The 26,017-nt window shown below is 40.8% G+C and overlaps 3 protein-coding genes across 4 annotated transcripts; all 3 read left to right on the forward strand.

Annotated features, from left to right (window-relative positions):
• The first annotated feature begins 5,285 nt into the window (after window positions 1-5,285).
• Window positions 5,286-10,440, forward strand: LOC142893652 (lysosomal dipeptide transporter MFSD1-like). Of its 2 annotated transcripts, XM_076034442.1 has the most exons (14): window positions 5,286-5,438; window positions 6,019-6,119; window positions 6,240-6,349; window positions 6,591-6,646; window positions 6,819-6,962; window positions 7,046-7,204; window positions 7,909-8,024; window positions 8,240-8,340; window positions 8,425-8,536; window positions 8,625-8,762; window positions 9,141-9,280; window positions 9,405-9,516; window positions 9,597-9,710; window positions 9,805-10,440. In XM_076034442.1, exons 1-14 carry the CDS (start codon window positions 5,417-5,419, stop codon window positions 9,805-9,807), a joined length of 1,428 nt encoding a protein of 475 aa, XP_075890557.1. In that variant the 5' UTR covers window positions 5,286-5,416; the 3' UTR covers window positions 9,808-10,440. The 2 variants fall into 2 exon arrangements, with proteins under 2 accessions (XP_075890557.1, XP_075890556.1); XM_076034441.1 differs by having other exon boundaries at window positions 9,597-10,440.
• A 2,679-nt stretch (window positions 10,441-13,119) lies between these two features.
• On the forward strand, window positions 13,120-16,663 carry LOC142894244 (lysosomal dipeptide transporter MFSD1-like). Its single transcript, XM_076035514.1, has 9 exons — window positions 13,120-13,251; window positions 13,326-13,484; window positions 13,855-13,970; window positions 14,190-14,290; window positions 14,463-14,574; window positions 14,656-14,793; window positions 16,059-16,198; window positions 16,274-16,385; window positions 16,464-16,663. The coding sequence occupies exons 1-9, from the start codon at window positions 13,203-13,205 to the stop codon at window positions 16,545-16,547; spliced, it is 1,011 nt and encodes a 336-aa protein (XP_075891629.1). The 5' UTR covers window positions 13,120-13,202; the 3' UTR covers window positions 16,548-16,663.
• Window positions 16,664-18,347: 1,684 nt separating this feature from the next.
• On the forward strand, window positions 18,348-23,976 carry LOC142894245 (lysosomal dipeptide transporter MFSD1-like). Its single transcript, XM_076035515.1, has 12 exons — window positions 18,348-18,694; window positions 18,930-19,211; window positions 19,663-19,919; window positions 20,465-20,536; window positions 20,611-20,769; window positions 21,935-22,050; window positions 22,346-22,446; window positions 22,671-22,782; window positions 22,861-22,998; window positions 23,188-23,327; window positions 23,439-23,550; window positions 23,632-23,976. The coding sequence occupies exons 4-12, from the start codon at window positions 20,488-20,490 to the stop codon at window positions 23,713-23,715; spliced, it is 1,011 nt and encodes a 336-aa protein (XP_075891630.1). The 5' UTR covers window positions 18,348-18,694; window positions 18,930-19,211; window positions 19,663-19,919; window positions 20,465-20,487; the 3' UTR covers window positions 23,716-23,976.
• Window positions 23,977-26,017: the final 2,041 nt, after the last annotated feature.

Here is a 26,017-nt window from a genome sequence, read left to right on the forward strand (position 1 = left end):
CACACTAGCAGGTTGGAAGAGAGTAGTTCAGATGAAGGGAATAGAGTGACGCGGAAAAGGGTTTCGGAGGGGGAGTTTATAATTATTCTGAGGTTCAGGAAAGAGGATGAACATATCAAACCGATAGCGCTGACGAGAGAACTAAGAAAGAAAATTGGTGAAGTGGAAATGGCGAAAATCTTGTGGGATGGAAACTTATTGACAATATGTAAAATGGAGGAACAGAGAAATACAGGTAGGAAGGTGGAAAGTATATGCAAGAAGGTGGTGGGTGAACGAAAGGTATTAGGGGTAGAAATGGGTGCGAGGGAAGTCATAACTGGGATTCCAGTAGATGAAGACTTGGAGAAACTAAAAAGGAGGATGAGTGAAGGAGAGGTAAATTCAGTCCGGACACTGCAAAGAACAGTTAATGGGGAAAGACAAGATAGCATGTAAGTCCTTCTGGAATTTCGAGGGTCCATTCTCCCAGAGAGAGTTAAAATAGGGTGTATGAGCTTCCCAGTTAAGTCTTATATTCCACCACCACTTGATGCTATAAATGCCAAAGATATGGACACATAGCTGCAGTTTGCAAAGGAAAACAGAGATGTCCCAAATGTGGAGGAAATCATAGGTTCGAAGAATGTGAAGAGGGAGTGCAAGATAAATGTTGCAATTGTGGGGGACAACACAGGGTGACAACACAGGGTGACATATGGTGGTTGCAAAGCTAGACAGAAGGCAATAAAAGTAACTCAAATAAAAACAGCTAGCAACCAAAGCTATGCAGAGGCAGTGAAGAGAGTAAAGGAGCAAAGAGGAAGAGAGGATATTATTAAGGTTAAACAGAATGTAAGACAAGAAGGGGACGCGGAATTAGAGGTTGAAACACTGGTTTTGTTTATGGCCTACATAATAAACTGTACTGATCAAGTCAAACACAAAACAGAGAAGATAAGAATTAATGTAAAGGGGGCTGAAAAGTATTTGGGAATGAGGGAGGTATCCTGGGAAGATATTAATAGAAAACTGGAGGGTGACAAGCCTGGGGGAGCAAATGAAAAGACAGGCTGATTATATTACAATGGAACGCTAGAAATAAAATAGCAAATGGTCAAGAGCTAAAAGGTTTTTATTAGAGACTTTAAGAAAGCACCAGACATCTTGTGCATTCAAGAAACATGGCTGAAACCAGTACTGGATTTTTCCATTAAAGGTTATTATGATAGTGTCCTTAGAGATAGAGGAGAGGGAAATGGTTGTGGGTGTGTAATGTTTATCAAACAAGATACACAATACAGTGTGGTGGGGAAAGGAAGGGAAATGCAATATATAGTCATTGAAATTTGGGCAAAAGAGGAAAATATCAAAATAGTAAATTTTTATAATCCAGGTAACAGAATGTCATCAGAAGCCTTGGATGAACTGGCAGATTATCTAGAGGGGAAAGTTATATGTTGTGAGGATTTTAATGCATGTAGCACCTTATGGGACAATAAGAATGATAGTAATGGAGCGGTGGTAAAATAATTAATGGAGACTAAAAATCTGGTGTGTCTTAATGACGGAAGATGGACAAGAGTTGATGTTAGAACAGGGACAGAATCAGTGTTAGACCTCATGTTAGTATCAGATTCACTGGCAGGTCTATATGCTTGGTACGTGATAAAGGATACCTCTATAGGAAGTGACCATTATCCAATAATGATAGAAGTGGGATTGAATCTAGAACATCAAGATACAGGGAGAGCACAGGGGTGGTCATTTAGTAGTGCTGAGTGGGGGAAATTTAGGGACATTAGTCATAAAGAAATTAGAAAAATTGATACAAGTGTTGATATTGATAGGTTAAATGAATATATTTGTGCAGCTATTTTAAACGCTGCAAAGAAAGCTATTAAGTTAAAGGGAGTTGGGCAAAGAAAAAAGGTTGTTCCATGGTGGACAAAAAGTGTGATGAGGCAATTAAAAGCAGAAATAAGGCATTTAAAGTGTTAAAACAGAATCATAATTATCAGAGTCTTATTGAATATCAAAGATCACAAGAGGATGAAGAATCATAAAGTGTGCAAAGACAGAGTATTGGCAAAGGTTTTGTAATTCAGTAGGGAGGGAAAAAGAAATATCAAGAATATGGGGAATAATTAAAAGAATGAATGGGGTTAAAAAGGAGTTTAGATACCCTGTTTTAAAAGAGGGTAACAAAACAGCGGTAAGGGATAAGGAAAAAGCTGAAATGTTGGTTAAAACATTTAGAAGAATTCATAGTTCAGGAAATATTAGTGAAGAAGGGAAAAGGGGAAGGGAAAGGCCAATAAGGGAGAATGAAGCTTTGTTGCACTGTGAAGGGGAAACAGAGGAGTTAATTAATACACCATTTACTAAAGCAGAATTGAATCGAGCTTTAAAGAGGACAATGTGAAAAGCTCCAGGTAAGGATCAAATATGTTATACAATGATAAATCACCTTGATGAAACATCAAAAGAGGTATTGCTGGAGTTGTATAACAAAGTCTGGGAAGAAGGGAGATTAGCAAGCAACTGGAAAGAGGCTGAGGTGGTTCCAATAAGTAAGACAGGGAAAGATTCTTCTGACCCAATGAATTATAGGCCCATTTCCTTAACATCAAATATTTGCAAAGTAATCAAGAAAATGATAAATGAAAGATTAACATATTTTTTTTGGAGAGTAAAGGGTATATAGTAAAATATCAAAGTGGTTTTAGGAAGGGCCGTAATACTATGGATGCGGTGATGTGCTTAGAGCATGAAATAAGAAAAGCACAGATTAATAAAGAGATTAATAAAAGTGTGATAGTAGTTTTTTTTATATTGAAAAAGCATATATGTTATGGAAAGAAGGGCTGCCAATTAAACTTTTTTTTTTAAAATGGGGGTAAGAGGGAAGATAAACCAATGGATAAAAAAAATTCTACAAGATAGAAAGATACAAGTTAGAGTGGGAAATGAGTACTCAGAAAGTGTTACGGTGGAGAATGGAACACCACAAGGGAGTATTGTGAGTCCATTATTATTCTCAGTAATGATTAATGAAGTATTTTCAGAAGTGGAACATGGAATGGGGTGTTCTTTGTTTGCAGATGATGGAGCAATCTGGAAGAGGGGACGAAATGTGGGGTTTATTGTACAAAAAAAAAAAAAATGCAAGAAGCTATTTTAAAAGTAGAGGAATGGGCAAATAGTTGGGGATTTAGATTTTCAGTTGATAAAACAAAAGCAATTATTTTTTTACAAGGAAAAGAATGGGGAAGGAGATTAAATTAAAATTATATAATCAGGATTTGGAGAAGGTTAAGCACTTTAAACTACTAGGGATATGGTTTGATGAAAGACTCACGTGGGCAGTGCACATTCGGAAAATGATTGACAAATGTAAAAAGGTGATAAATGTAATGAGGTGTTTAGTGGGAAGAGAATGGGGAGCAAATAGAAAAGCCCTAAAATCAATGTATATAGGATTAGTCAGATCTATTCTGGATTATAAGGGCGATAGTTTATGGTTCGGGAGCAAGCTCAACACTAGATCAAGTAAAATATCAGTGTTTAAGATGATGTACGGGTGCATTTAAATCAACTCCTGTAGCAGCATACTGGTAGAAATGGGAGAACAGCCGCTGGAAATAAGAAGGGAACAACTAACAATAAGTTATTGGGTTAATTTACAGGGTCATCGTCAGGATCATCCAAGTTATTTTAAAACCATGACCATGCTGGGAGAAGGAGAGGAGGAGAACAAAGAGCTTTGGATGGACAGTGGCAGAAAAAGCAAAAACAATACCAGATAGATCAGCTACAGATCAGCCCAACAGTGCCCATACCACTAATACAGCCATGGTTATTTCCAGAGTTTACTGTGGATCTATCAATATTAGATCAAAGGAAAGACAAGAATGTTACAACAGTTACATACAGGTATACACAGATGCATCAAAGAGTTTAGACAGCAAAACAGAAGTAGGTTTTTTTGTACCAGAGTTTGATGTCAGGGTGGGGAAAATGATTGAGGGAAAAGTTTCAGTGTACACAGGGGAAATGGTGGCGTTAGTGTTAGCACTACAGTGGGTGAAAGACACAAGAGTAGGGAGAGCGCTTACATGTTCTGATTCAAGTTCAGCACTGTTAAGCCTAAATAACAGTCATTCTGACAGTAGACCAGGTGTTCTAATGGAAATGCAACAGGCACTGTACAGGATTCAGAGGATGGGTGACACGGTTATTTTCATATGGGTGCCAGCACATATTGGGGTGTCAGGAAACGAAATGGCGGATAAGATTGCAAAGGGAGCGACAAAGAAAGGAAATATCGAAATAAATGTTAGTATTTGTCGGAAAGAAGTCGAGAACATAATAAAAGGGAAACTAAAGGAGAGACGGCAGAAACAATGGGAGAAAGAAAAGAAGGGGAGGTGGTATTACAGAATCCAGAAGGAAGTTGGAGAGGCAAGGAGTACAGGAAGAAATTGGATGGAGGAGGTAATATTCTCATAAATGAGGTTTGGGCATACAGGGTTAAATAGCACACTGCATAAGATAGGGAAGCACAACATGGGGGGTTGTGACTACTGTGGTGAGGAGGAAACAGTAGAACATGTCATAGTAAAATGTAATAAATATAACACACAAAGGACACAAATGATACAAAAACTCAATAGACAAAAGGAAAGGTTCAATGTAATTAATATACTGAGGGGAGAAGCAAGAGGTGAGAGTGTTTTTGTTGAGATTTGTAAAAGCAACAGGGTTGTATAGAAGGTTGTATGTTTATTTAGTGATTTATCTATTATTGTTGTTATTTTTGTTATTAGTATTATTGATAATCGATTAATTTGGTTTTTATTTTAATTAATTAATTAATTTTATTTATTTATTTATTTTTTTATCTTTATCTTTATCTTTATCTTAGTTAAATTAATTTCATGTAGTCAGAATGATCCATACTCCTAATCAGTTAGTGGCGGTAATGCGCCAATTTGTTGTTTGCCCACTGCCATAAAACCTCAAGAAGAAGAAGAAGAAGAAGAAGAAGAAGGAGAAGAAGAAGAAGACGAAGAAGAAATAAGAAACAGAGCAAATAGTCACCCACCTGTTCGCAGCTCTGACCAGAGAGGGGCAGCACTGTCCCACAAGGCACGCCAGCCACAAATCTAAGAGAAGAAGAACAGAGCAAAAAGCAGAGCTGAGCTCCAATACATCAGCTCTGTCTGTCTGTCTGTCTATGATTCGTCAGAGCTCACCGTATTGTTTGTAGATCCGCGGTACGCTGACAAAACCTCAGCAAGTGACCTGTGGCAAAAACACCATCGCCAACACTGTGGACCAGTGCGGCTACCTCTTCGTTTTATGAAAACAACATTGAAGAATGTGAATTGGACGTTTCCCCTCTGAAGCTACTCAGTCACTCTAATTCTTCGCCATGGCTCAGCCAGCAGAGAAAGGTACATTTGACATTGGTTTTGTTGAAAAATGTTCAAGAAAGCAGATTGGTGACCCAGAAAGTCTCTGTAGCCTTTCCTTAACCAGCAGACTACTAAACCATCGAGTCAGCACTGCGTTTTCAGGAGAGCTCATGTGACTGAATAGGAAGTAGTACGAAACTTTGAATTAGCAATATTTTTTTGTACTCACACGACGTGAAATCATCATTGTCTGACGTTTGTAATGTCTTTCTGTCCATAAAACAGTGTCTAATATTTCTAGAGAGAGTGTTCAGCAGCTTTGCAGACGTTGAATTATTCCCCCTCATCTTCATATATACATTCACTTTGTACTGGAAACCCAGGACTCCCAATTTACTCCAACAAATCAACATTTGGTCAGTTTGAAGTTGACATTAAAATTGCCGACTTAATGCACAATGTTGAGCATTTGCCTTTCCCTCCTAGTGTAGTGAAGTATTTTGTTGTTAAAACTTATCCTGCTGATTCCAGGTTCCATTTATGCATTGAAAAGGAAATCAGGTCTCTGTTTTGTCCGTTTCATTCAAATATCTTATTTCACAATTTGACTTTTTCACAGCCTATTATCGCTTTGTTGTGCTCTTCTTCAACTGCCTGCTGACCTTTGGCTCCTACTTCTGCTTCGACATCCCCAGCGTTTTGCAAGACCAATTTCAGGGGGTGAGTCTCAGGAAGAGGGAGCTCAAAGAGTGCCGACTGATTTATTCATCGTCAATGTTAAGGGTCAACATCACAAAGGCCGTCCACAGGTTTGCTGACTGGCTTCCTTTTGTCCGACAGAACCTCACGTGTCCCAATACAACAGTGATCAATGGGACGACCGACTGTGTTTTGGGACTGGGGATGAACCCTCAGCAGTACAACCTTCTTTATGCCATCTACGCCTGGACGTAAGCATGCAGACACACATAGACAAACTATCTACTATCTACTACTATCTACTCTGCATACACTCAGCATTGAGAGTTGGACTTGAGATGATTAAAACTCCTAAAGACTACGTAAGGTGACACCATCGGGGGATGGGTCAAATGACAACAAAGCAAATTTCAAACGTGTAGGTCTGTGACAATTGATGGGACTGCAACCCTTTAACCTTTCATCAACAGTTTTTTCCTCATCTCCTATCAGGAATGCGGTCGTGGTGATCATGGCTGGGTTCCTGATTGACAAATTGGGAAACCGCTGTAAGTTTACGCCTGTCTTGTGTGTATGTCCTGAAGTGTGATGTTTTTTTAATGATACAAGTGCTTATCATACCACCAGGATGCCAGTCTGGCCTTTGTGTAATCTCAAGAAACTACAACCTAATCAGCAGCCACTCATGCTAAGTCAATTCTGTGCCTCCCCTCTCTGCAGTTGGCGTCTTCCTGTTCTCCTTCCTGTGTGTTCTGGGCTCCTCGCTGTTTGCACTGGGCTCCCACTTTAAAGGGACTCCATATCTGCTACCACTAATGCTGACAGGCCGACTGCTCTTTGGATCAGGCAATGGGTCTCTGACCAGTAAGGCCACCGTACTGAAACTCTACAGTGTGCAGTTAAAGAAGCGTCTCCTTGAGTTGCCCTGTCGTTTGTCTTCTCGTCAGTTGTGCAGAACCGCATCACGGCATTCTGGTTCAAAGGGAAGGAGCTGGCTTTGGCCTTTGGTCTGACTCTGGCCTTCTCCCGCCTGGGCTCAGTCCTCAACTTCTTCCTCACGCAGAAGTTTGAAGAGAGTTATGGCATGCAGTGGACACTGTGGGGCGGTAGGTTTGAAGGACAAAGTCATTATTTTCTTTGTTTTGTTTGTTTGTTTTTAGATTATGTTCAAGTTTAGTTTATAGCTAGTAGAGTCTAGTTCATAGTAGCTTAGTGTCAAACACTCTGATCTTCTGCAAGAGGACACGTTGACTCTCTTGATCATATTATTTTATTCAATGTTTTGAAAACTTGCTCTGAGTTTAAGATTAATTGTTTGTTGTACTTGTTTTTTTTTGTTTTTGCTTTTACGCTATGGAGTCCCTCAGGGTTCTTTTCCTGGACCACTTTGTATTTTTTGTTTTACTTTTTCGAATGAAAATTCCTCCAAACATTTTATCAAACAAAAGATTATGAACAGTGTTTGGCACACATTTCATCCTACATTAACTTTTAATCACATCCTTGATGATGGGCTCATTATTAACAACTGCATCAGTTCTGTTGTCCAACCATGTTTTATTTAACATAGAAAAAAACAGGACTTTTTTTTTCTTTTTACCAAATACTTAAAAACAGTTATCCATGCATGTATCTCATCCCACTTTAATTACTGAAGTGCACTTCTTCACTTTGCTCAAGAATACAGAGCTGTGCTAGAAGAGGTTTTGCCTTCTGTATACGTGTTGCCTCTTGTTTCATGGATTCTGTGAAATGTACTTTGTTATTTATTTAGAAAAGCACACTATAAATAAATAATTTGTTCCCTCAGGTGCACTGCTGTGTGTGCTTGGCTTCTTTTCAGCCATTGTGGTCAGCACTTTGGATAAGCTCGGGATGCGCCAGTTGGGTCTCGATGGCGCCATCCAGGAACAGTCTCGCAAAGTGGTTCGTATTCATGAGCAACAACATTTTATTTAAAATGTTTCTTTTGCTTTTTGTCAACGTAAAGGTTCATCATTGTTCTATCAATATAAATTATTAGCGTTCTTAAAGTGAAATTGGTTTATTTGAAAATAAGGATCTGAAAAAGGAAAACTGGGAGGAACTTGACTAAGTTGAAGTTTCAGGTGGTGTGTGTGTGTGTGTGTGTGTGTGTGCAGAGGATACAGGATGTGAAGCTCCTGTCTCTGAGATACTGGCTGCTGGTTCTCACCATCATGTTCTTCTACAACGGCATCTTCCCGTTCATCGCTGATGCCAGGTATGCCTTAAAAAACACAAAATAATATGAGACCCTGTGGGGGATTTCTTTTTGAAAAATCAATGTATGTTTCTCCTATGTTAGTAAATTCATCCAGGATAAATATAGCGGCTACAGCCAGAAGGAGGCGTCCTACATCGCTGGAGCTGTTTACGACAGCTCGCTGGTGCTGTCGGCCATCGTCGGCATCCTCATTGTGAGTTCCTCTCTCTGCTGTTGTTAGTGAAGGTGGATAAAATATGACCAGGCGTCTCATGAGACCTAATTCTAATGTCTATTTTCAGGACTATGTGGGTCTGCGGGGCATTTTTGCAGGAGCCTGCGCCATCCTCACGCTGCCTGTGTTTGGCCTCCTGGCCTTCACCTTCGTCCCTCCCCTGGTCTCCACCATATGGCTGGGAGTCACCTACTCATTCGCTGCTGTGAGTTCAAACATAGGCCAATGCAGCAAGTAGGAATTCTAAAAACTACATCGTTTAGAACAGTTTTTTTCAAACCACTGTTAGTTTGTATGCCGGTTGAGTAGTTCTTAATAACACAAAATAAAACACATATAACGAGAGTCATAAAGAACTTTCACCTTCCCTTATAAATTTTCAGTTGTACATTATTGTCTGTTATAATATTCGTAATAGGGAGGTCTGTTTGTTTGCCTGATTTAATGATACAGAAGGAAATAATCAAGGAAATAATCAGTAACACTCATAATCTAGTTATAAAAAAACAGAAACTAACTGCTGATGGTTTGCTTCACTGCGCCGAGCCTGCGTAATGAGCAAACTCCTCTGCTGTGACTCCAGGCGAGCATGTGGCCGTCCATCCCCCTGGTGGTGCCCCAGGCCACCCTAGGAACAGCCATGGGTCTGGCCACCTCCATACAGATGGTGGGGATCGGAGTGTCCAACCTGGTGGTGGGACAGATTCTGGGCACCAAGTCCAGGTAGTAGATGCTGCTTCTGGGACACTGCACGACATTTAGCAGAGACGCTGTTTTCATCAATCATCAACGGCCTTCCCTTTTGTTTTGCCCTCCTGCCCCCTCACCACCCCACCGCCCCATCCAGTGAAACCAAAATCCCACTGTGGCGCTGGCAGAGGATGATGATCTTCATGTTGGCCAACACCGTCAGCTGCATCGTCACCTCCGTTGTGCTCAACGTGGTGGACCACAGACAGGTGAGTGAACCTGCAAGGCACCTCATTTATCTCCTGCTCATATGGCTGCTGACCTTTTATCTTGGCTTCTTCATCTTCAGGGCGGGACCCTGAACAAGACGACCAAAAGGTCTCGGCTGGAGCAGACAGACTCTGACCGAGAGCCGCTCAACCCAGGAGACCACGAGCAAAGCGAGGATGATGAGGGCGACACGGTCAGATCACGTTCTGTCAACTAGACTTTTGGGAATAAAAAAAACAACTACTTTTTATTATAAACTTTTTTTTATTTTTTTTAATTCACTGCAGTAGATAACTAAGCTGTCTGGGAGAGCAGGTTGAAGTTCCGTTAAACAGCATTTACTCTCGAGATGGTTTGACCTGTTGTTTTTAAAATCATTTTATTGTCTTTTTAAATATTTACATTAGATTATATAAATTGTCTCAACCGCATTCTCTGTCAGATCTCAAAGCATTAATAACTCACTCCAGTTTCCTCCAAGACCAAAGGCACAACCCTTTACATACACCTCTGACTGTTCTGACCTTTGTTTGATCACTGTCTATTTGCAGTGGTGCTCAAGGAACTGACTGACTGACTTGCACTTCTTCTAGGCTCCTTTTCAAATAGACAAGACTTTTTCTTGCTTTGGAATTGATTGTTTTGATTTGTCTCACACGTCCTCACAGTCAACCCTGCTCCTATTAGGGACAGATGTTGATATTTTCAGAGTTTCAGCCACTACACTCTGTTATTTCTAGCTTTTTTTTTTTTTTTTTTTTATAAAATGAAATTACCGAATGAGTCTGATGTGCATGTCTGTATGTTGCTGTTACACATATTGCTTTGTATAGTAACTGAAAAAGGGAAATTGTTAAGTTGTGTAATTTTTTTTCCCACAAAAATGCAATTTATGTGTGCCAGAAATAAACTGTCATTCAACTCTGTTTCACTCCTCTGTCTTTTAGTACACAAATGGAAAGATACAGCTTTAGTGGGGGAAAGCAAAAGCAAATAAAACAAAAAAAAAACACTTTGCTCTACTGCACAAAAAAGCTTGACGGCTGAGCGTCTCCTGTCCTTGGGTCGTGGTTGACCTGCGACAGGTGGTGCATGATTCTGCTGAAGCCAAAGTCTTTATTAACAGCCTGTTGGATGCTGTTTTATTTGTTTTTCCTGTTCTGCCCGAACAGTTTCTGGATGTTGTTTCCTGCCAACAACAGTTGGCAGGCTGCCAACTGTTGTGCAACAGAATAATTACATTCTCTGGGGCCTGACGTTAAAATTCTCTGATACCTTCCCCCTTGGAGGAACATCTTCTCAAGAAGAGGCTCGTTTTCTTATGCATTGTGATGGCAACCAAATCTTCTGGACTTTTTCCTTCATGTACAAGGCAACAGGTGGAGCCTGAATCTTTGTTGTTGGTTTGCAGCCTCCGGGTCACGGTCCCTTTTGCTTTTAGATTATTTTTTTCAAAGAGCTTTAAGAAAAGTCGCGTCGATGAATTTGATCTTGCATTCTCCGATGGGAGGAAAAGGCATGTCCTGCTGTTACTGTTTGATCTATCCTAAAAGTCCTTGAAATTTTGCAAAACTGTACAAAAAAACATAAAGCTTAAACAAAGAGGCTGGTAACCAACTCCTCTATTCTACTCCTGTAGAGTAGAGTAGAGTAGAGTAGAGTAGGTGCTGTTGGTGGCAATGCAGCTGCAGAGCGCTACTCCCTTCTTTCCTGTCAAGCCAAAACCCCATTGTGGCGATGGCAGTGAATGATTGTCATGCTGAGACTCGAACCAGGACTCGGAGGCAGAGAGCGCATCTTATCTTCTGTGGACTGCAGTGGCTGAACCTGTCACTGGGCTTCACTCAACTTATTTGCCCTGCTCTTAAGGAAGCATTGCCACCAACAGCGCCTACTCTACTCTACTCTACTCTACAGGAGTAGAATAGAGGAGTTGGTTACCAGCCTCTTTGTTTAAGCTCCACCTTTATACACCAAATCTACCAGGTGCTCTGAGGATATCCAGAACTTGTCTCATATGCTGGATAGGACATGTTAGAAAAAGAAAAGGCGTTGTCTTCACAACTCTGATACAACCGTCCTGGGAGGAAGAACGTCAGACAGTCAAAGCATAACCATCCGCTGCCTCGAGGTTGTGCTTGCATTCACAGATGGCTGATAAAGGTACGTTCAACTCCAATTATTTAATCTATGCTACACAAATCGGCTCCATAATATTCATGTAGTCTAATATGATGAATTCCAGGGATTCACTTTAGATGGTGGATTAGACATTTTTGGTTCAATCTTGTTTTAAAAGGTAGTTAACAAAATACGTATTTACTTATTACTTAATAATAGATAGAATAATAGTTTCTTGGCTTCTGGAATGATTAATGCCAGAAATTTACACAATTATACCGAAAAAAAACACTTTGCTGCTGTGGAGAAAAGTAACCCTCGCCTTTCTCTTTCAGCATATTATCGCTTTGTTTTGCTCTTCTTCAACTGTCTTCTGTCATTTGGCCCATATTTCTGCCATGACATGCCCAGTGTGTTGCAGGATCAGTTCCAGGGGGTAAGACTGAGAAACAGGCACTTGAAGACACAACCAGCATTGTTCATAATTAATAACCTTATTCACTTTTCCCTCTGACAGAACCTGACATGTTTCCATATAACCGACACCAATGGGACAATGGACTGTGTGTTAGGACTGGGGCTGAGTCCTCAGCAGTACAATTCTCTCTTTACCATCAGTTCTTGGGCGTAAGAACCTGCACAAACAGCCATGTTTGATTGAATAAGAAATAATGACATTTTTTAAAGTCAATATCGAAATATACACATACACTCGAGGTGCAATTTGCTGCTACTGGGGGAGTGTGTTTGTGTATATATATATATATATCTTTCCACTGCTTGAAGGTTGGATGTGTGATATTCACGTTCACCACCTTCAAAGTTCAAAGTCTATCTTCCCCAGTCTCATGCTGGCTTTGAACTTCAGAAAGCCCGTCTATATGGCTAAATGCTTTCAATTGCTGCCGCGCAATTGGCTGATTAGTTACCTATACATTTTAACATGTGTATTCTTTTGTCCGTAGAAGTGCTACAGTGACCATCATGTCTGGGTTCTTCATTGATAAACTTGGAAACACTTGTAAGTTTTGAATATAATGTTCAATATAAACATTTGGGTGATGCGATGGTGCAGTTGTCAGCACTGCCAACTCACTGCAAGAAGGTCACAGGTTTCAATGCCTGGTTCTGGGGCCTTTCTATATGGAGTTTGTATGTTCTCTCTGTGTCTGCATGGGTTCTCTCCAGTTCCAGCTTCCTCTTACAGTCTAAAGCAACACATTCTCACTCCGTAGACAATGTGTTGTCTAAAGACATGCATGTGGGGTGAACTGGGAATTCTAAATTGGCCCTAAGAGTGAATCCCCCACAAGTGCAGGAGAAGCAGATGTAGAAAATGAAAATATAACAATGTGATAATTCATGGCCTGTGTCTATGTTTTGTTCAGTCCTTAATGTTGTTTAAAAAAAACATTAACGTTGACTGAATTATCTTCACTGATGATTTATTCACTCTTTTCTCCATCTAGTGGGGGTGTATGTGTTCTCTCTTCTTTGTATTTTGGGCTCCTCACTGTTTGCCCTGGGATCCCACTTTCAAGGAACTCCACACCTGCTGCCACTTATGCTCATAGGAAGGTTTCTCTTTGGATCAGGCAGTATGTCTCTCTTAGGTAAGACACAAATCACAGAAATGGTTGCACACATCAGTCTGCTCTGTTGTAATTCTCTCTCCTGCTCTTGCCAGTGTTGCAGGACCGCATCACAGCTATCTGGTTCAAAGATCAAGAGCTCGGTCTGGCTTTTGGTCTGACTCTGGGTGTCTCTCGCCTCGGCTCAGTCCTCAATTTTTTGTTCACGCAAAGTTTTGAGAAAGAATATGGAATGCAGTGGACGCTCTGGGGAGGTGAGGATACAAAATGACTAAATATGATCTTCCTCCTCTTCAACTGCCAGGGCTCCTGCCTGCCAGTTGCAACCTCAGCGTCCTTTCCCCAGATATTCACTGTCCCTCCCATTGACATGTCCAAACCACCTGAGTCTGGCCTCTCTGGCTTGAACTCCAAAACATCTAAATGTCCCTCTGATATGCTCATTTCTGCTCCTCTCATCCTGGTTACCGAGTACTGACAAAGAAATTCAACATCATAACTTCTGCAACCTCCACTGCATCATTTCCTCACTTTCAGAAAAAACATAGCTGTATGTACGTAAAAGGGTAAACACTTTATTTCTTTTTCATTTTTTTTTTTTAAACCTGGGTTTTGCTTGTTTAGGTGTGCTGCTGTGTGTAATTGGACTCTTCGTTGCCATGATAGTCAGCACCTTGGACAAGATTGGAATGAGGCAGCAGGGTCGGGAATGTTTGATCCGAGAAGAATCCAGGAAGATGGTAGAAACCCCGTTTGACTGGAGAATTGCTTGAATCCTGAGTCACCTCCAGGACACAGTTGACCTCAAGCTGTAATTTTAATTTGATGTTTTCTTGCTGTTGTTTACCAAGGGAGGTTTATTATTTTGTGCTGCAGGCAGTTCCAAAAAAACGAAATATCATTGTATTCTCTGATGGACGCTCTTCACAAATTATTGTTCTCTTGCTCTGTCTGTGTAGAGCATTCAGGACCTGAAGCTGTTTCCTCTAAGATTCTGGCTGCTGACTCTCTCCACTGTGTTCTTCTACAACATTATCCTCCCATTTCTTGCCAATGCCAGGTGGAGCCTTCCACTCAAAGCATGAGCACATTGTCAGAACAATGTTTTGTGAGAAATCTCTGAAACAACAATAACAACAATACTACTACTACTACTACTACTACTACTAATAAATTAAGTTCAATGGTTATTTTTTTTTTTTTAACTCTTTACTGAATGTCTTTGTTTTTAGTGAGTTCTTTCAAGATAAATACAGTGGCTACAGCAGGAAGGAGGGAGCCTACATAGCTGGGGCCATTTATGACGTCCCAGTGGTGCTCACAGCTTTTGTTGGCGTTCTTGTTGTAAGTTTCTTTTTTATGTCATCAGAGTCAATGTAAAATGAACATTTCATTTGTAACAGAGGCTGCTTGTGTTTGTTTCAGGATTACGTGGGTCTGCGTGTTATTTTGTTTGCAGCCTCCTCCGTCCTCTCACTGCTTGCGTTTGGACTTCTGGCTTTCACCTACGTCCCTCCGCTGGTGTCCACCATCATCCTGGGAGTCACCTACTCCTGTGTAGCTGTAAGTTCACATGGGTGAATTTTCTTTCAATTTTCCTTTGAATTATTTTTCTTGATTGTTTTTTTACTTCAAGAAAACTTAACAGGTGCTATGTGTCCAATTAGATCAACTTTATTTTTTTGTATAAAGCAAAGGCTTACACACCACACAAAGTTATATAATCAAGGGTGCACACCTGTTTATTCTGCTTCAACACATTAATCGCATGCCTCTCACCATGAGGGATGCCAGACAGTGAACTTACCGTCATATCTTTATTTAGTCAACTGGCGAAACAGTTTTGTTGTGCATGTCACAATGACAGTAAAAGTCTAATCTATTCTATTCTGCTACGGCTGACAATTAAAAAGGGCTCTGGTACGCTTCCCAGGTCATGTGACCAAGGGACTTGCAGTGTCATTTAATAGTTTTGACAATTTGTTTTGACAACTTTTTTACTTTGTTTGCACGGCCAATAAAACAAATGCTTTTTGTTCGACAATGCCCCCCAAAATTTTCAGTTTTATTTGCCTTCATTGAGTTGCGACAATAACCCCATGCTACAAGGCCTCTGAAGTTCAGATTGTGCTCTGTTCCATGCATGAGTTGCCAGATAACTAATGTCTTATCCATATTATGTTAGAGCATCTAAAATTAAAATCACAACAATGACAAAACTTCCTTTTAAATGGCAAAAAACTTTCTCAGACCCAGACTCTCAATTAGGGGTGGTGATTATCCACCAAAACCAGAGGATAGGAGTGGAGATGGAGTAACAACAACAGTAACAGATGCTTTGACAGAAATATTAATACTAGGGCTGTCAAATGATTATTTTTTTTCCTAAATTGAAATTATTCTCTGACACGCCATAGTTAACTGCGATTAATCACATTTTGATTTACATGTTTCAAATTCTGCTATTTTGCATAACAAGACAATTTTAATGTGCATATTAATGTAAAGTAACAACCAAATTAACACAAAGTAAGGATTTTCTTTTTGATCCTTTTTTTATTATGTCTTTCAGGGCAGTCCATTTAGACCCACTTATTGCATTTGCATTTTTCCAGGAGTTTCAATTTGGGTCCTCTCTCTGTTTCATACACCTCCTGTATGCGAGAACAGTTGTTCCCTCCAACGCTAAGGTGTATGGTGGGTCAGAGCAGGGACAAAAAGACCTTGTAGAAGGTTACAGAGTACTCAGGAAGACAATTTAACATATTGTAGCTAATTTATTTATACAAAGCACATTTTGGCTGTAAACATTCTGTGCTGCACTCTAGGTGTGTGCCTGGCCATCTATTGCCCTGGTGATACCTCAAGCCACTGTAGGAACAGCAATGGGTCTTGTTTTGTCCATGGTGATGGCTGGGAATGGTGTGTGTAATCTGATCATTGGATGGATTTTGGGCACAACCTCTAGGTAAGTAAGAATCATAGCCATGATCCACAATCTGCATTCCAGACATATAAAAAAATATATATCCTCTTTTTCCAGTCAAGCTAAAATCCCATTGTGGCGTTGGCAATGGATGATGATCTTCATGGTGGCCAACACTGTCTGCTGCCTCATCACTTCAGTCCTGCTCAACGTTGTCGACCACAGACAGGTCAGAAATGTCTTGGACTGAGTTTATGTTTGTGGTGTATCTGCAAGGAGTCATGCTCATATTGTTTTTCTTCTGCAGGGTGGGACCCTGAACAAGACAACCAAAAGATCTAAGCAGAGAGAGGGAGAGGCTCTGACAAAACGTCCCTCCACAAGACGCTGAGAAGCAATAGTGGGCCAATTCTATTCTTTCAGTGTGACCCTTTCACCGTACCCCACACCAGTCCCTGACACCTAGCTCTAGTGTTGTAGCACTCGAGATTGGTCTTAGGGCCAATTCCAATTCCTCCCTTAACTCCTCAATCTCAACCCTCTTCCTTAACCCTCAATCTTTGGCCCTCAAAAATAAGTGTAAGGGCTATCCTGTGACTTAGAAATGGGACACCCCTTAAGTACAGTTACGTCTTCAGACTGTGGGGGGCGGCCTTACGCCAAAGCTACGTCCAGTCTGTCAAGAAGACGACGAAAAAGAAGAAGGAGAAAAAGAAGAAGTCCTCCGTCGCTACACAACGATGTACACAAGTAACATGAAGCCGGGACCGCCGGTCCGGCTGACAAACATCGTAAAGTAAAAAAAAATAAATGTTACGCAACAACAATGTCAATAATCCATAAAAAAGTCTTAAACTAAGACAATAAAATGGTTTTGTAATATTTATATCTTTATTAACTAAGAAAATATTTCCATTTGTAGTTCGCTTTTTTCATCGCCATTTTTCAAAGATGTCTTGGCGAAAATACGCAATGCCTTCTGGGTAGCCCTTACTCCCAAGGGTGGTGCCGGAGAATCTCAATATTGAGGGCGATACGGCCCTTAAACTCGTCCCTCAACTTGACGTTCTTAGAATTGGGACAGCACTTGCACTTCGCGGGAGCGCGCATTTTTCAGATTGAGGGTTGAGATTGAGGGTTAAGGGAGGAATTGGAATTCACCCTTGGTCTCACAACCACTTTCTAAGGGTCTGGGTCGGCTCGACTCAGAGGAGTTTTTACTCGGTCTTGTCTCGGTCTCGGACTGGATGAACTCAGGATTTTTGATCAGACCTGTCTGATCGACAGAAAATAATCCAGCTGCTGCCATGTTTCACTCTCTGACACCCAGAGTGACACACCCCCTTATTCCAAGTTAATCTGTTTTTTAATTTTATGAAACAAAGTAGATTTTCTGAAAATGTTTCAAAATAGCTGGAAAAGCAGCAAAATGTTCAAGAAAATTATTGAAAGATATCCTGCTGTTCCATTTATGTAGAATACTCATTTGTTCTGTTTTGTTATTTTTCTTTAATATATAAAGTCTTGGTCTTGTCTTGGTCTTGAACCCCAAATGTCTTGGTCTCGTCTCGATCTCAATACTCTCTACTCTTGATAATGTCTTCCTCTCGGTTGGTGTGGTCTTGACGACAACATTATCTAGCTCCCTAGAATACAACACCTGGCAAAAATGATCGATTAACCAGTCTTGGAGGATGTTCATTCAGTTGTTTTATTTTGTAGAAAAAAATCAGATCACAGACATGCCCCAAAACTAAAGCCATTTAAAATGGCAACTTTCAAAATAATACTGGTAAAAGCTAAACATACTGCCCATAAGTATATTAAATTAAGTGTATACTTTCAGTCCAATAAAAGTCATTTTGTTACAGAAGCGGACACAGGAGGATCAAAAGGTAATTAAAGAGTTTAATTACAAAGGAGCAAGGCAACAACTACAGTAGTAACTGAACACTGGAATCAAGGAGTCATGAGGAAATCTGTACATGGGGCCTGAGGAAGATTCTGAGATAAAGACTAAAGAAATGACTGAAGTGGACAACGACTAAAGTAAGACAACAGGGAACTCCCCAGATCACAGACCAACTGAGAACCCTAACACATTTGGTTTTCTTACAGTTAGAATCATTTTTTTAAGGGAGTCTGGTATTTAAGGAATTCCGCCTGGCAGTGCCCTTTAATACAAAACAGAGTCAGGTGGACTTTCTTAAATACTGGATTTCCTCAAAAATCTTATACACTGGACCTTTAAAAAAATAATTGAGAATACATAATTAATAGTGTTTGCACAAGCAAGCAGCAGAACACACAAAATGACTGGAAACAGTAAGTGGCCTCATCCAGTGTGGTTGGTTTATGGCCTCTGTGTTGAAGCTCTGCCTTTGTAGAGCAGATCTGTCAGGTGCTGGCGAGAATTTATTTTCTTTTGAAAAAGCGCTCAAAATCTTCAACCATCCTGGGAGGAAGTACATCACGACAGTCAAGCATAACCATCCACTGCCTTGAGCTCGTGCTTGCACTCACAAATGGATGATAAAGGTATGTCCAGCTCTTATTATTTAATCTTTCCTGTAATTCCTGAAAACTTTAAGAAGCCATGCGACCATTGCTTGATCTAATTAATAATTTTAGGGCATTTTAAGTGAATTTAAATTTAAAAAAAAATTAGACCATACTCTTTACTACAAAGTAACTGATACATTTTAGCAACTAACACTGCTACTATAAAGACCAGTAACTCTCACCTGATATTGACTCAATATTTTTCCCCCAGCATATTATCGCTCTGTATTGCTCTTCTTCAACTGTCTCCTGTTATTTGCCTCAAATTTCTACCACGACATCCCCAGTGTGTTGCAGGATCAGTTCCAGGGGGTAAGACTGAGATACTGTATAAACACAACCAGCTTGTTCATGATTATTAACATTCTTCTCACCTCTGACAGAACCTGACATGTTCCAATCTAACAGCCACAAATGGGACAATGGACTGTGTGTTAGGACTGGGGCTGAGTCCTCAGCAGTACAATTCTCTCTTCACCATCAGTTCTTGGGCGTAAGAACGTGCACAAACCTGCCATGTTTGCTTTAAATAAAGAATAATGATTTTTTTCTTTAATCAACATATAAAATATACACAAACACTTTGCTGATAATGGTTGGCTGTTGAGTGAGTTTATACGTTTTTCTACTGCTTGAAGGTTGGAGGTAGTACGCAGCCCATCTGGCACCAACTATTATGCTCACCATCTCCAAACTTAAATCTTAAATCATTTAAATCCCCAGTCTGATGCTGGCTTTAAACTATAGAAAGTTGTCAACTGAAAGTCATGTCTACATGGATAAATGCATTAGCAACGTGATCGGCTAATTAGCAATTTTTGTGAACAAACAATGAAACATTTTACCTCAAAAGTGGCCACAGAGTGTACTTGCTATTTATTTATTACTGTTAGTGATAATAACTAAGAGAAATACAATCAAGATGTGTATTCCTTTGTCTGTAGAAGTGCTGCAGTGTCCATCATGTCTGGGTTCTTCATTGATAAACTTGGAAACAGCTGTGAGTTTTTAATGTGATGTTCAATATAAAGATGAGGATGATGCGGTGGTACAGTGGTCAAGCACTGACTGGGGCCTTTCTGTGTGGAGTTTGTATGTTCTTTCGGTGTCTGCGTGGATTCTCTCCAGGTTCTCCAGCTTCCTCTTACAATCCAAAGACTTGCATGTGAGATGAACTGGGAATTCTGAATTGGCTGTAGGAGTGAGTGCGAGTGTGAATGGTTATTTGTCTTTCTATGTGTTTCTGTGATAAACTGGCGACTTTTCCGGGGTGCAACCTTACCTTTGTGTGACAATGACAGCCTATGTTTTGTTCAGTACTTTGAGATCTGTTGTGTAAAATCTTTAAGGATGCCCGCCTAACAGAGTGTTTCGTATTTAGGGCACTTTCGGGTTGGCTTCCTTAGAAAAAGGCAGCGCAAGATGGCAGTTTACTACGAGCAAGACCCTTCCTCTATGTATATTCTTATTTATATGAGAACCGTTCTAAGAGTAGGGAAACCAAATTACTTTTATTGTGCTACACTTTTATTAATGTATTTATGGGCAGCATGTTAAGCTTTTACCAACATAAAAATCATAAAGCCCAGTTGTACACACTGGACATTTAATTATGCTGTTTTTACGAACTGAATTATCTTTATTGATCGTTCATTCATTCTTTTTTCCACCCAGTGGGGCTGTATGTGTTCTCTCTTCTTTGTATTTTGGGCTCCTCACTGTTTGCCCTGGGATCCCACTTTCAAGGAACTCCACACCTGCTGCCACTTATGCTTGCAGGAAGGTTTCTCTTTGGATCAGGCAGTATGTCTCTCTTAGGTAAGACACAAATCACAGAAATGGTTGCACACATCAGTCTGCTCTGTTGTAATTCTCTCTCCTGCTCTTGCCAGTGTTGCAGGACCGCATCACAGCTATCTGGTTCAAAGATCAAGAGCTCGGTCTGGCTTTTGGTCTGACTCTGGGTGTCTCTCGCCTCGGCTCAGTCCTCAATTTTTTGTTCACGCAAAGTTTTGAGAAAGAATATGGAATGCAGTGGACGCTCTGGGGAGGTGAGGATACTTCTTCTTCTTCTTCTTCTTCTTCTTCTTCTTCTTCTTCTTCTTCTTCTTCTACCGCTTATCCGGGGTCGGGTCGCGGGGGCAGCAGCCTTAGCAGAGATGCCCAGACCTCCCTGACCCCAGTCACCTCCTCCAGCTCATCTGGTGGGACCCCAAGGCGTTCCCAAGCCAGCCGGGAGACATAGTCCCTCCAGCGTGTCCTGGGTCTTCCCCGAGGCCTCCTCCCGGTGGGACATGCCCGGACCACCAGCCCAGGGAGGTGTCCAGGAGGCATCCGGAACAGATGCCCGAGCCACCTCAGCTGGCCCCTCTCGATGCGGAGGAGCAGCGGCTCTACTCCGAGCTCCTCCCGGGTGGCCGAGCTCCTCACCCTATCCCTCAGGGTACGCCCAGCCACCCTGCGGAGGAAACTCATTTCGGCCGCTTGTATTCGTGATCTCGTTCTTTCGGTCACTACCCAAAGCTCGTGACCACAGGTGAGGGTGGGAACGTAGATCGACCGCTAAATCGAGAGCTTCGCCTTTCGGCTTAGCTCCTTCTTCACCACGACGGACCGGTACAGCGACCGCATCACTGCAGCCGCCACACCGATCCGCCTGTCGATCTCACGCTCCATCCTCCCCTCACTCGTGAACAAGACCCGAGATACTTGAACTCCTCCACCTGAGGCAGGATCTCCCCACCGACCCGGAGAGAACAAACCACCTTTTTCCGGTCAAGAACCATGGCCTCGGACTTGGAGGTGCTGATTCTCATCCCAGCCGCTTCACACTCGGCTGCAAACCGAGTGAGGATACAAAATGACTAAATATGATCTTCCTCCTCTTCAACTGCCAGGGCTCCTGCCTGTCAGTTGCAACCTCAGCGTCCTTTCCCCAGATATTCACTGTCCCTCCCATTGACATGTCCAAACCACCTGAGTCTGGCCTCTCTGGCTTGAACTCCAAAACATCTAAATGTCCCTCTGATATGCTCATTTCTGCTCCTCTCATCCTGGTTACCGAGTACTGACAAAGAAATTCAACATCATAACTTCTGCAACCTCCACTGCATCATTTCCTCACTTTCAGAAAAAACATAGCTGTATGTACGTAAAAGGGTGAACACTTTATTTCTTTTTCATTTTTTTTTTTAAACCTGGGTTTTGCTTGTTTAGGTGTGCTGCTGTGTGTAATTGGACTCTTCGTTGCCATGATAGTCAGCACCTTGGACAAGATTGGAATGAGGCAGCTGGGTCGGGAAGGTTTGATCCGAGAAGAATCCAAGAAGATGGTAGGAAGAATGACTGGAGAATTGCTTTGGGCACTATTTTCATTTGAATTTTGAATAATATAAAAATAGCAGAATGTAACACTGAATGATTTCCATCTCATGCACACAAATCCTGAGTCACCACCAGGACACAGTTGACCTCAAGCTGTAATTTTAATTTGATGTTTTCATGCTGTTGTTTACCAAGGGAGGTTTATTATTCTGTGCTGCAGGCAGTTGCAAAAAAACGAAATATCACTGTATTCTCTGATGGACGCTCTTCACAAATTATTGTTCACTTGCTCTGTCTGTGTAGAGCATTCAGGACCTGAAGCTGTTTCCTCTAAGATTCTGGCTGCTGACTCTCTCCACTGTGTTCTTCTACAACATTATTTTCCCATTTCTTGCCAATGCCAGGTGGAGCCTTCCACTCAAAGCACAAGCACATTCTCAATAATGATAATACTACTACTACTACTACTACTACTAATAATAATAATGATAATAATAATAATAATAATAATGATAATGATAATGATAATAATAATAATGATAATAATAATAATAATAATAATAATAATAATGATAATGATAATAATAATAATAATGAAAACTTTACTGAAAGTTCTTTTTCATTTTAGTGAGTTCTTTCATGAAAAATACAGCGGCTACAGCAGGAAGGAGGGAGCCTACATTGCTGGAACCGTTTATGACCTCTCACTGGTGCTCCCAGCTTTTTTTGGTGTTCTTGTTGTAAGTCTCTTTTTCATCATCAGAGTCTATGGAAATAAGCAAGTCATTTGTAGCAGAGGCTGCTTGTGTTTGTTTCAGGATAACGTGGGTCTGCGCGCTGTTTTTTTCATGGTCTCCTCCATCCTCACTCTGTTTGCGTTTGGACTCCTGGCTTTCACCTACGTGCCCCCACTGGTCTCCACCGTCATCCTGGGAGTCACCTACTCCTGTGCAGGTGTAAGTTTGAATGTGCTGCATGAATTTTCTTTCATATTTTCTTTATCATAAAATCAGATGGTCTGGTCATTACAACTCTGTAACACAGTTTAACACACTGTAGCTCATTGACAGAAATACCAAGCACATCTTGGCTGTCAGCACCGTATTATGGATATGTTAATTTAAACATTCTGTGCTGCACTACAGGCTTGCACCTGGCCATCTATTGCTCTAGTGGTACCTCAGGCCACTGTAGGAACAGCCATGGGTCTTGTTTTGTCCATGCAGATGGCTGGGAATGGGGTGTGTAATATGATCATTGGATGGATTTTGGGCACAACCTCTAGGTAAGTAAGAAACATAGTCATGATCCACAATTCCACAATCTGCATTTGACACACACACACACACACACACAAACACACGCGTGTGTGTTCTCCATTTCCTCTGTTTTCCAGTCAAGCTAAAATCCCATTGTGGCGTTGGCAGTGGATGGTGATCTTCATGGTGGCCAACACTGTCTGCTGCCTGGTCTCTTCAGTCCTGCTTAATGTTGTCGACCACAGACAGGTCAGAAATGAAGTGTCTCAGACTGATTCCATGTTTGTTGCCTAAATGCAGAGGGTCTGGTTCATATTTATTCTTTTGCAGGGTGGGACCCTCAACAAGACAACCAATAAATCTGAGCATGGAGAGGGCGAGGCTCTGAGGAAAATTCCCTCTGAGAGATGCTGAGATGGACGGCAGTCCAATCACATTCTTCATATATGTTGCTTTGTTATGTGCCTTTGAGCAAGGAAAAAGAAAACAATCATGTAACAATATGTAACTGTTATATGGGGGAAAAAAATGTTTTGATGTGACTCTATTTGGCCTCATGTGCCTTTCAGCAGACAGTTTTTAATGGGTTTGATGCCAGGTCCTGGTTGCAAGTTCTTGTTATTAAAATTAGTGTTCAGGTTTTTGTATAACAAATATTTGCACAGAACAAAATAATTCTGTACTCAGGGCATGTTAACCGGTGATAGAAGCGTCATAACTTCACTAGTTTCCAAAGTTTTAGGGTGCGTTCGATTTGGCTTCATTATTTTTGTTTTTTGAGGGCGTCTCACTTCAGACATTAATGTGTAAATATACAATAAGAAGAAATTGTCTTAACTATGGCTGCACGATATTAGGAAAACATGCGATATGTGATAATGCTGTTGTGTGTTGCGCTCACGATATGACTTGTGATAAATAAGCAAATACTTATATAACAGTGTTCATATCTTTCTGCTTTGGATTTGCTGGTAACAGACTGCGGACAATAAGTAGCCTATGCAGACACTGAAAAAACCCCAACAATATCCAATGCTTCCTTTTCAGCAAGATGTTTTTGATGACAGAACTGCACCTGGCAGCAGCTGCTAATATTGACACTGTACCAACTTAGGTGCACAGTAAGACAATTTCTCGATCACTTAAACCGAGCATTTCAATATAAAACATTTATGCTACTCAAAACATGGATAACAGAAACATCCCCCAATACCTTAAATCCACCTGCAGTGTAACCGAGGAAAACCAGTAGTCTCGGGCCCAAATCAAAATGTTAGCTGGATGCTGCCTTCATTTCCTAATACCCGAAGAAAGCCATGCTAGCTGTGAGCCTTGGTAGCTCACAGAGGTAGACAGCTGATAAGATGTTTTACTGAGTTTCTTATTCGGGTGAAATAAAATCTAGCTCGACGAAAATTTCCGTATACCAATGTTTGTAGGTCACGAGCACTTAGTGCTCACTGCTCACGTACGAGAGTATATTCGCTGTGGTAGATGTGGACTACGACAGTAAAACCTAATATGTTGCGCATGTTTGTGAATTTCTGCCGAGTCTGCTGGCGGTGGCGAAGCACATTTGCAGCTGTTCGGTGAGGCAACACGTTGAATTGAGGACCAGTATGGACATAACACCAGTGTTTTGTGCTCCAGTTCCTTGTCGCCCACATTTTCCTCGCATGTCTCTGTCGCTTCCGCCATGACTGCGCCAGCCTCACTCTTTCCACGTGGTTCACAAACTCAACCAAAAGCAGTTACTTGGAGGCAGGCATCTAACGCAGTAAAGCTCAATCTGATTGGCCAAATTTCTTAAATCTAGCGCATGGATGAATGCATTTATCGCAGTGTTGACGAAATGTCTATCGCACATGTTGATATCGCGATATCGATACATTTATGATATATTGTGCAGCCCTAGTCTTAACATTTGTTCATAGAGTTTGTGTATCATATCCTTTGGAGGTCAGTGTGTTGGGTGACACAGAAAAGTTACTGAAGCCACAGGAAATGGGAAAAACAGTTTTGGACAAAATTCATTCTGTATTCATTAATTGGATCATTTTCTTTGGCTTTCATTGTACTTGGGTATAATTACCTGAAATAACTTTTTTGTTGATAGTTTAAAACCTAACTAAACATTTAATGACTCTTTAGTAATTCTTCCTATTGTCTTTCATCTTACACCATCTAAGCTAAACAATGAGCTAAGGTGACCACACCAGTGTTTAAAAAAAGTCATTGGCTATTTTAGTATTTAGTTAATTACTTAGAATTTTTTTATATAGCTCACAAAGTGGTTAATTTGTTTAAGAATTCAGTATGGTTCAGCACTGCCCAATGTGCATGTCTTCCTCACTTTACTTACTTATTTACCAAATTCAGTGAACAATGGTGTGTTCTATAAAGACTTCTAACAAGTGGTGCTGTGTATTTGTGCTAAGGTACTGATTGACCTATAGCTTGACATTGCTGCTTCAGAAGAAAATATATCAGGTATATCTCTCTCTCTCACTCTCTCTCTCACACACACACACGTTCAAGGTTAGATAGAGGTCTTTTTAGAATATGAAAACAATAGTGTTTACACAGCATGTTTGTGAGTGCTGTACACTATTTTGCTGATTCTGTTCTTAAGGCATGTTGGCATGGGACAGTAGAAGTTTGGTATTAATTCCTGTTTTTTTTCTTCTTCTTTTGATTAATAATTATCTTTATTTTA

Source organism: Nelusetta ayraudi, unplaced genomic scaffold, assembly GCF_046127955.1.
Source record: "Nelusetta ayraudi isolate G7.1 ecotype Tasmania unplaced genomic scaffold, CSIRO-AGI_Nayr_v1 ptg000042l, whole genome shotgun sequence".
In the NCBI taxonomy this organism is placed as follows: Eukaryota; Metazoa; Chordata; class Actinopteri; order Tetraodontiformes; family Monacanthidae; genus Nelusetta; species Nelusetta ayraudi.

Bases quoted from the DNA above. Each gene is read 5' to 3' on its own strand.
- LOC142893652 (XM_076034441.1), top strand. From the start codon at position 5,417: ATGGCTCAGCCAGCAGAGAAAG. The intron at 8,763-9,140 runs GTGAGTTCAAAC...CTGTGACTCCAG, and splicing joins TCACCTACTCATTCGCTGCT to GCGAGCATGTGGCCGTCCAT. The intron at 9,281-9,404 runs GTAGTAGATGCT...CGCCCCATCCAG, and splicing joins ATTCTGGGCACCAAGTCCAG to TGAAACCAAAATCCCACTGT.
- LOC142894244 (XM_076035514.1), top strand. From the start codon at position 13,203: ATGCTCATAGGAAGGTTTCTCTTTGGATCAGGCAGTATGTCTCTCTTA. The intron at 14,794-16,058 runs GTAAGTTCACAT...GCTGCACTCTAG, and splicing joins TCACCTACTCCTGTGTAGCT to GTGTGTGCCTGGCCATCTAT. The intron at 16,386-16,463 runs GTCAGAAATGTC...TTTCTTCTGCAG, and splicing joins ACGTTGTCGACCACAGACAG to GGTGGGACCCTGAACAAGAC.
- LOC142894245 (XM_076035515.1), top strand. From the start codon at position 20,488: ATGCTTGCAGGAAGGTTTCTCTTTGGATCAGGCAGTATGTCTCTCTTA. The intron at 20,537-20,610 runs GTAAGACACAAA...TGCTCTTGCCAG, and splicing joins AGGCAGTATGTCTCTCTTAG to TGTTGCAGGACCGCATCACA. The intron at 22,783-22,860 runs GTAAGTCTCTTT...TGTTTGTTTCAG, and splicing joins CTTTTTTTGGTGTTCTTGTT to GATAACGTGGGTCTGCGCGC.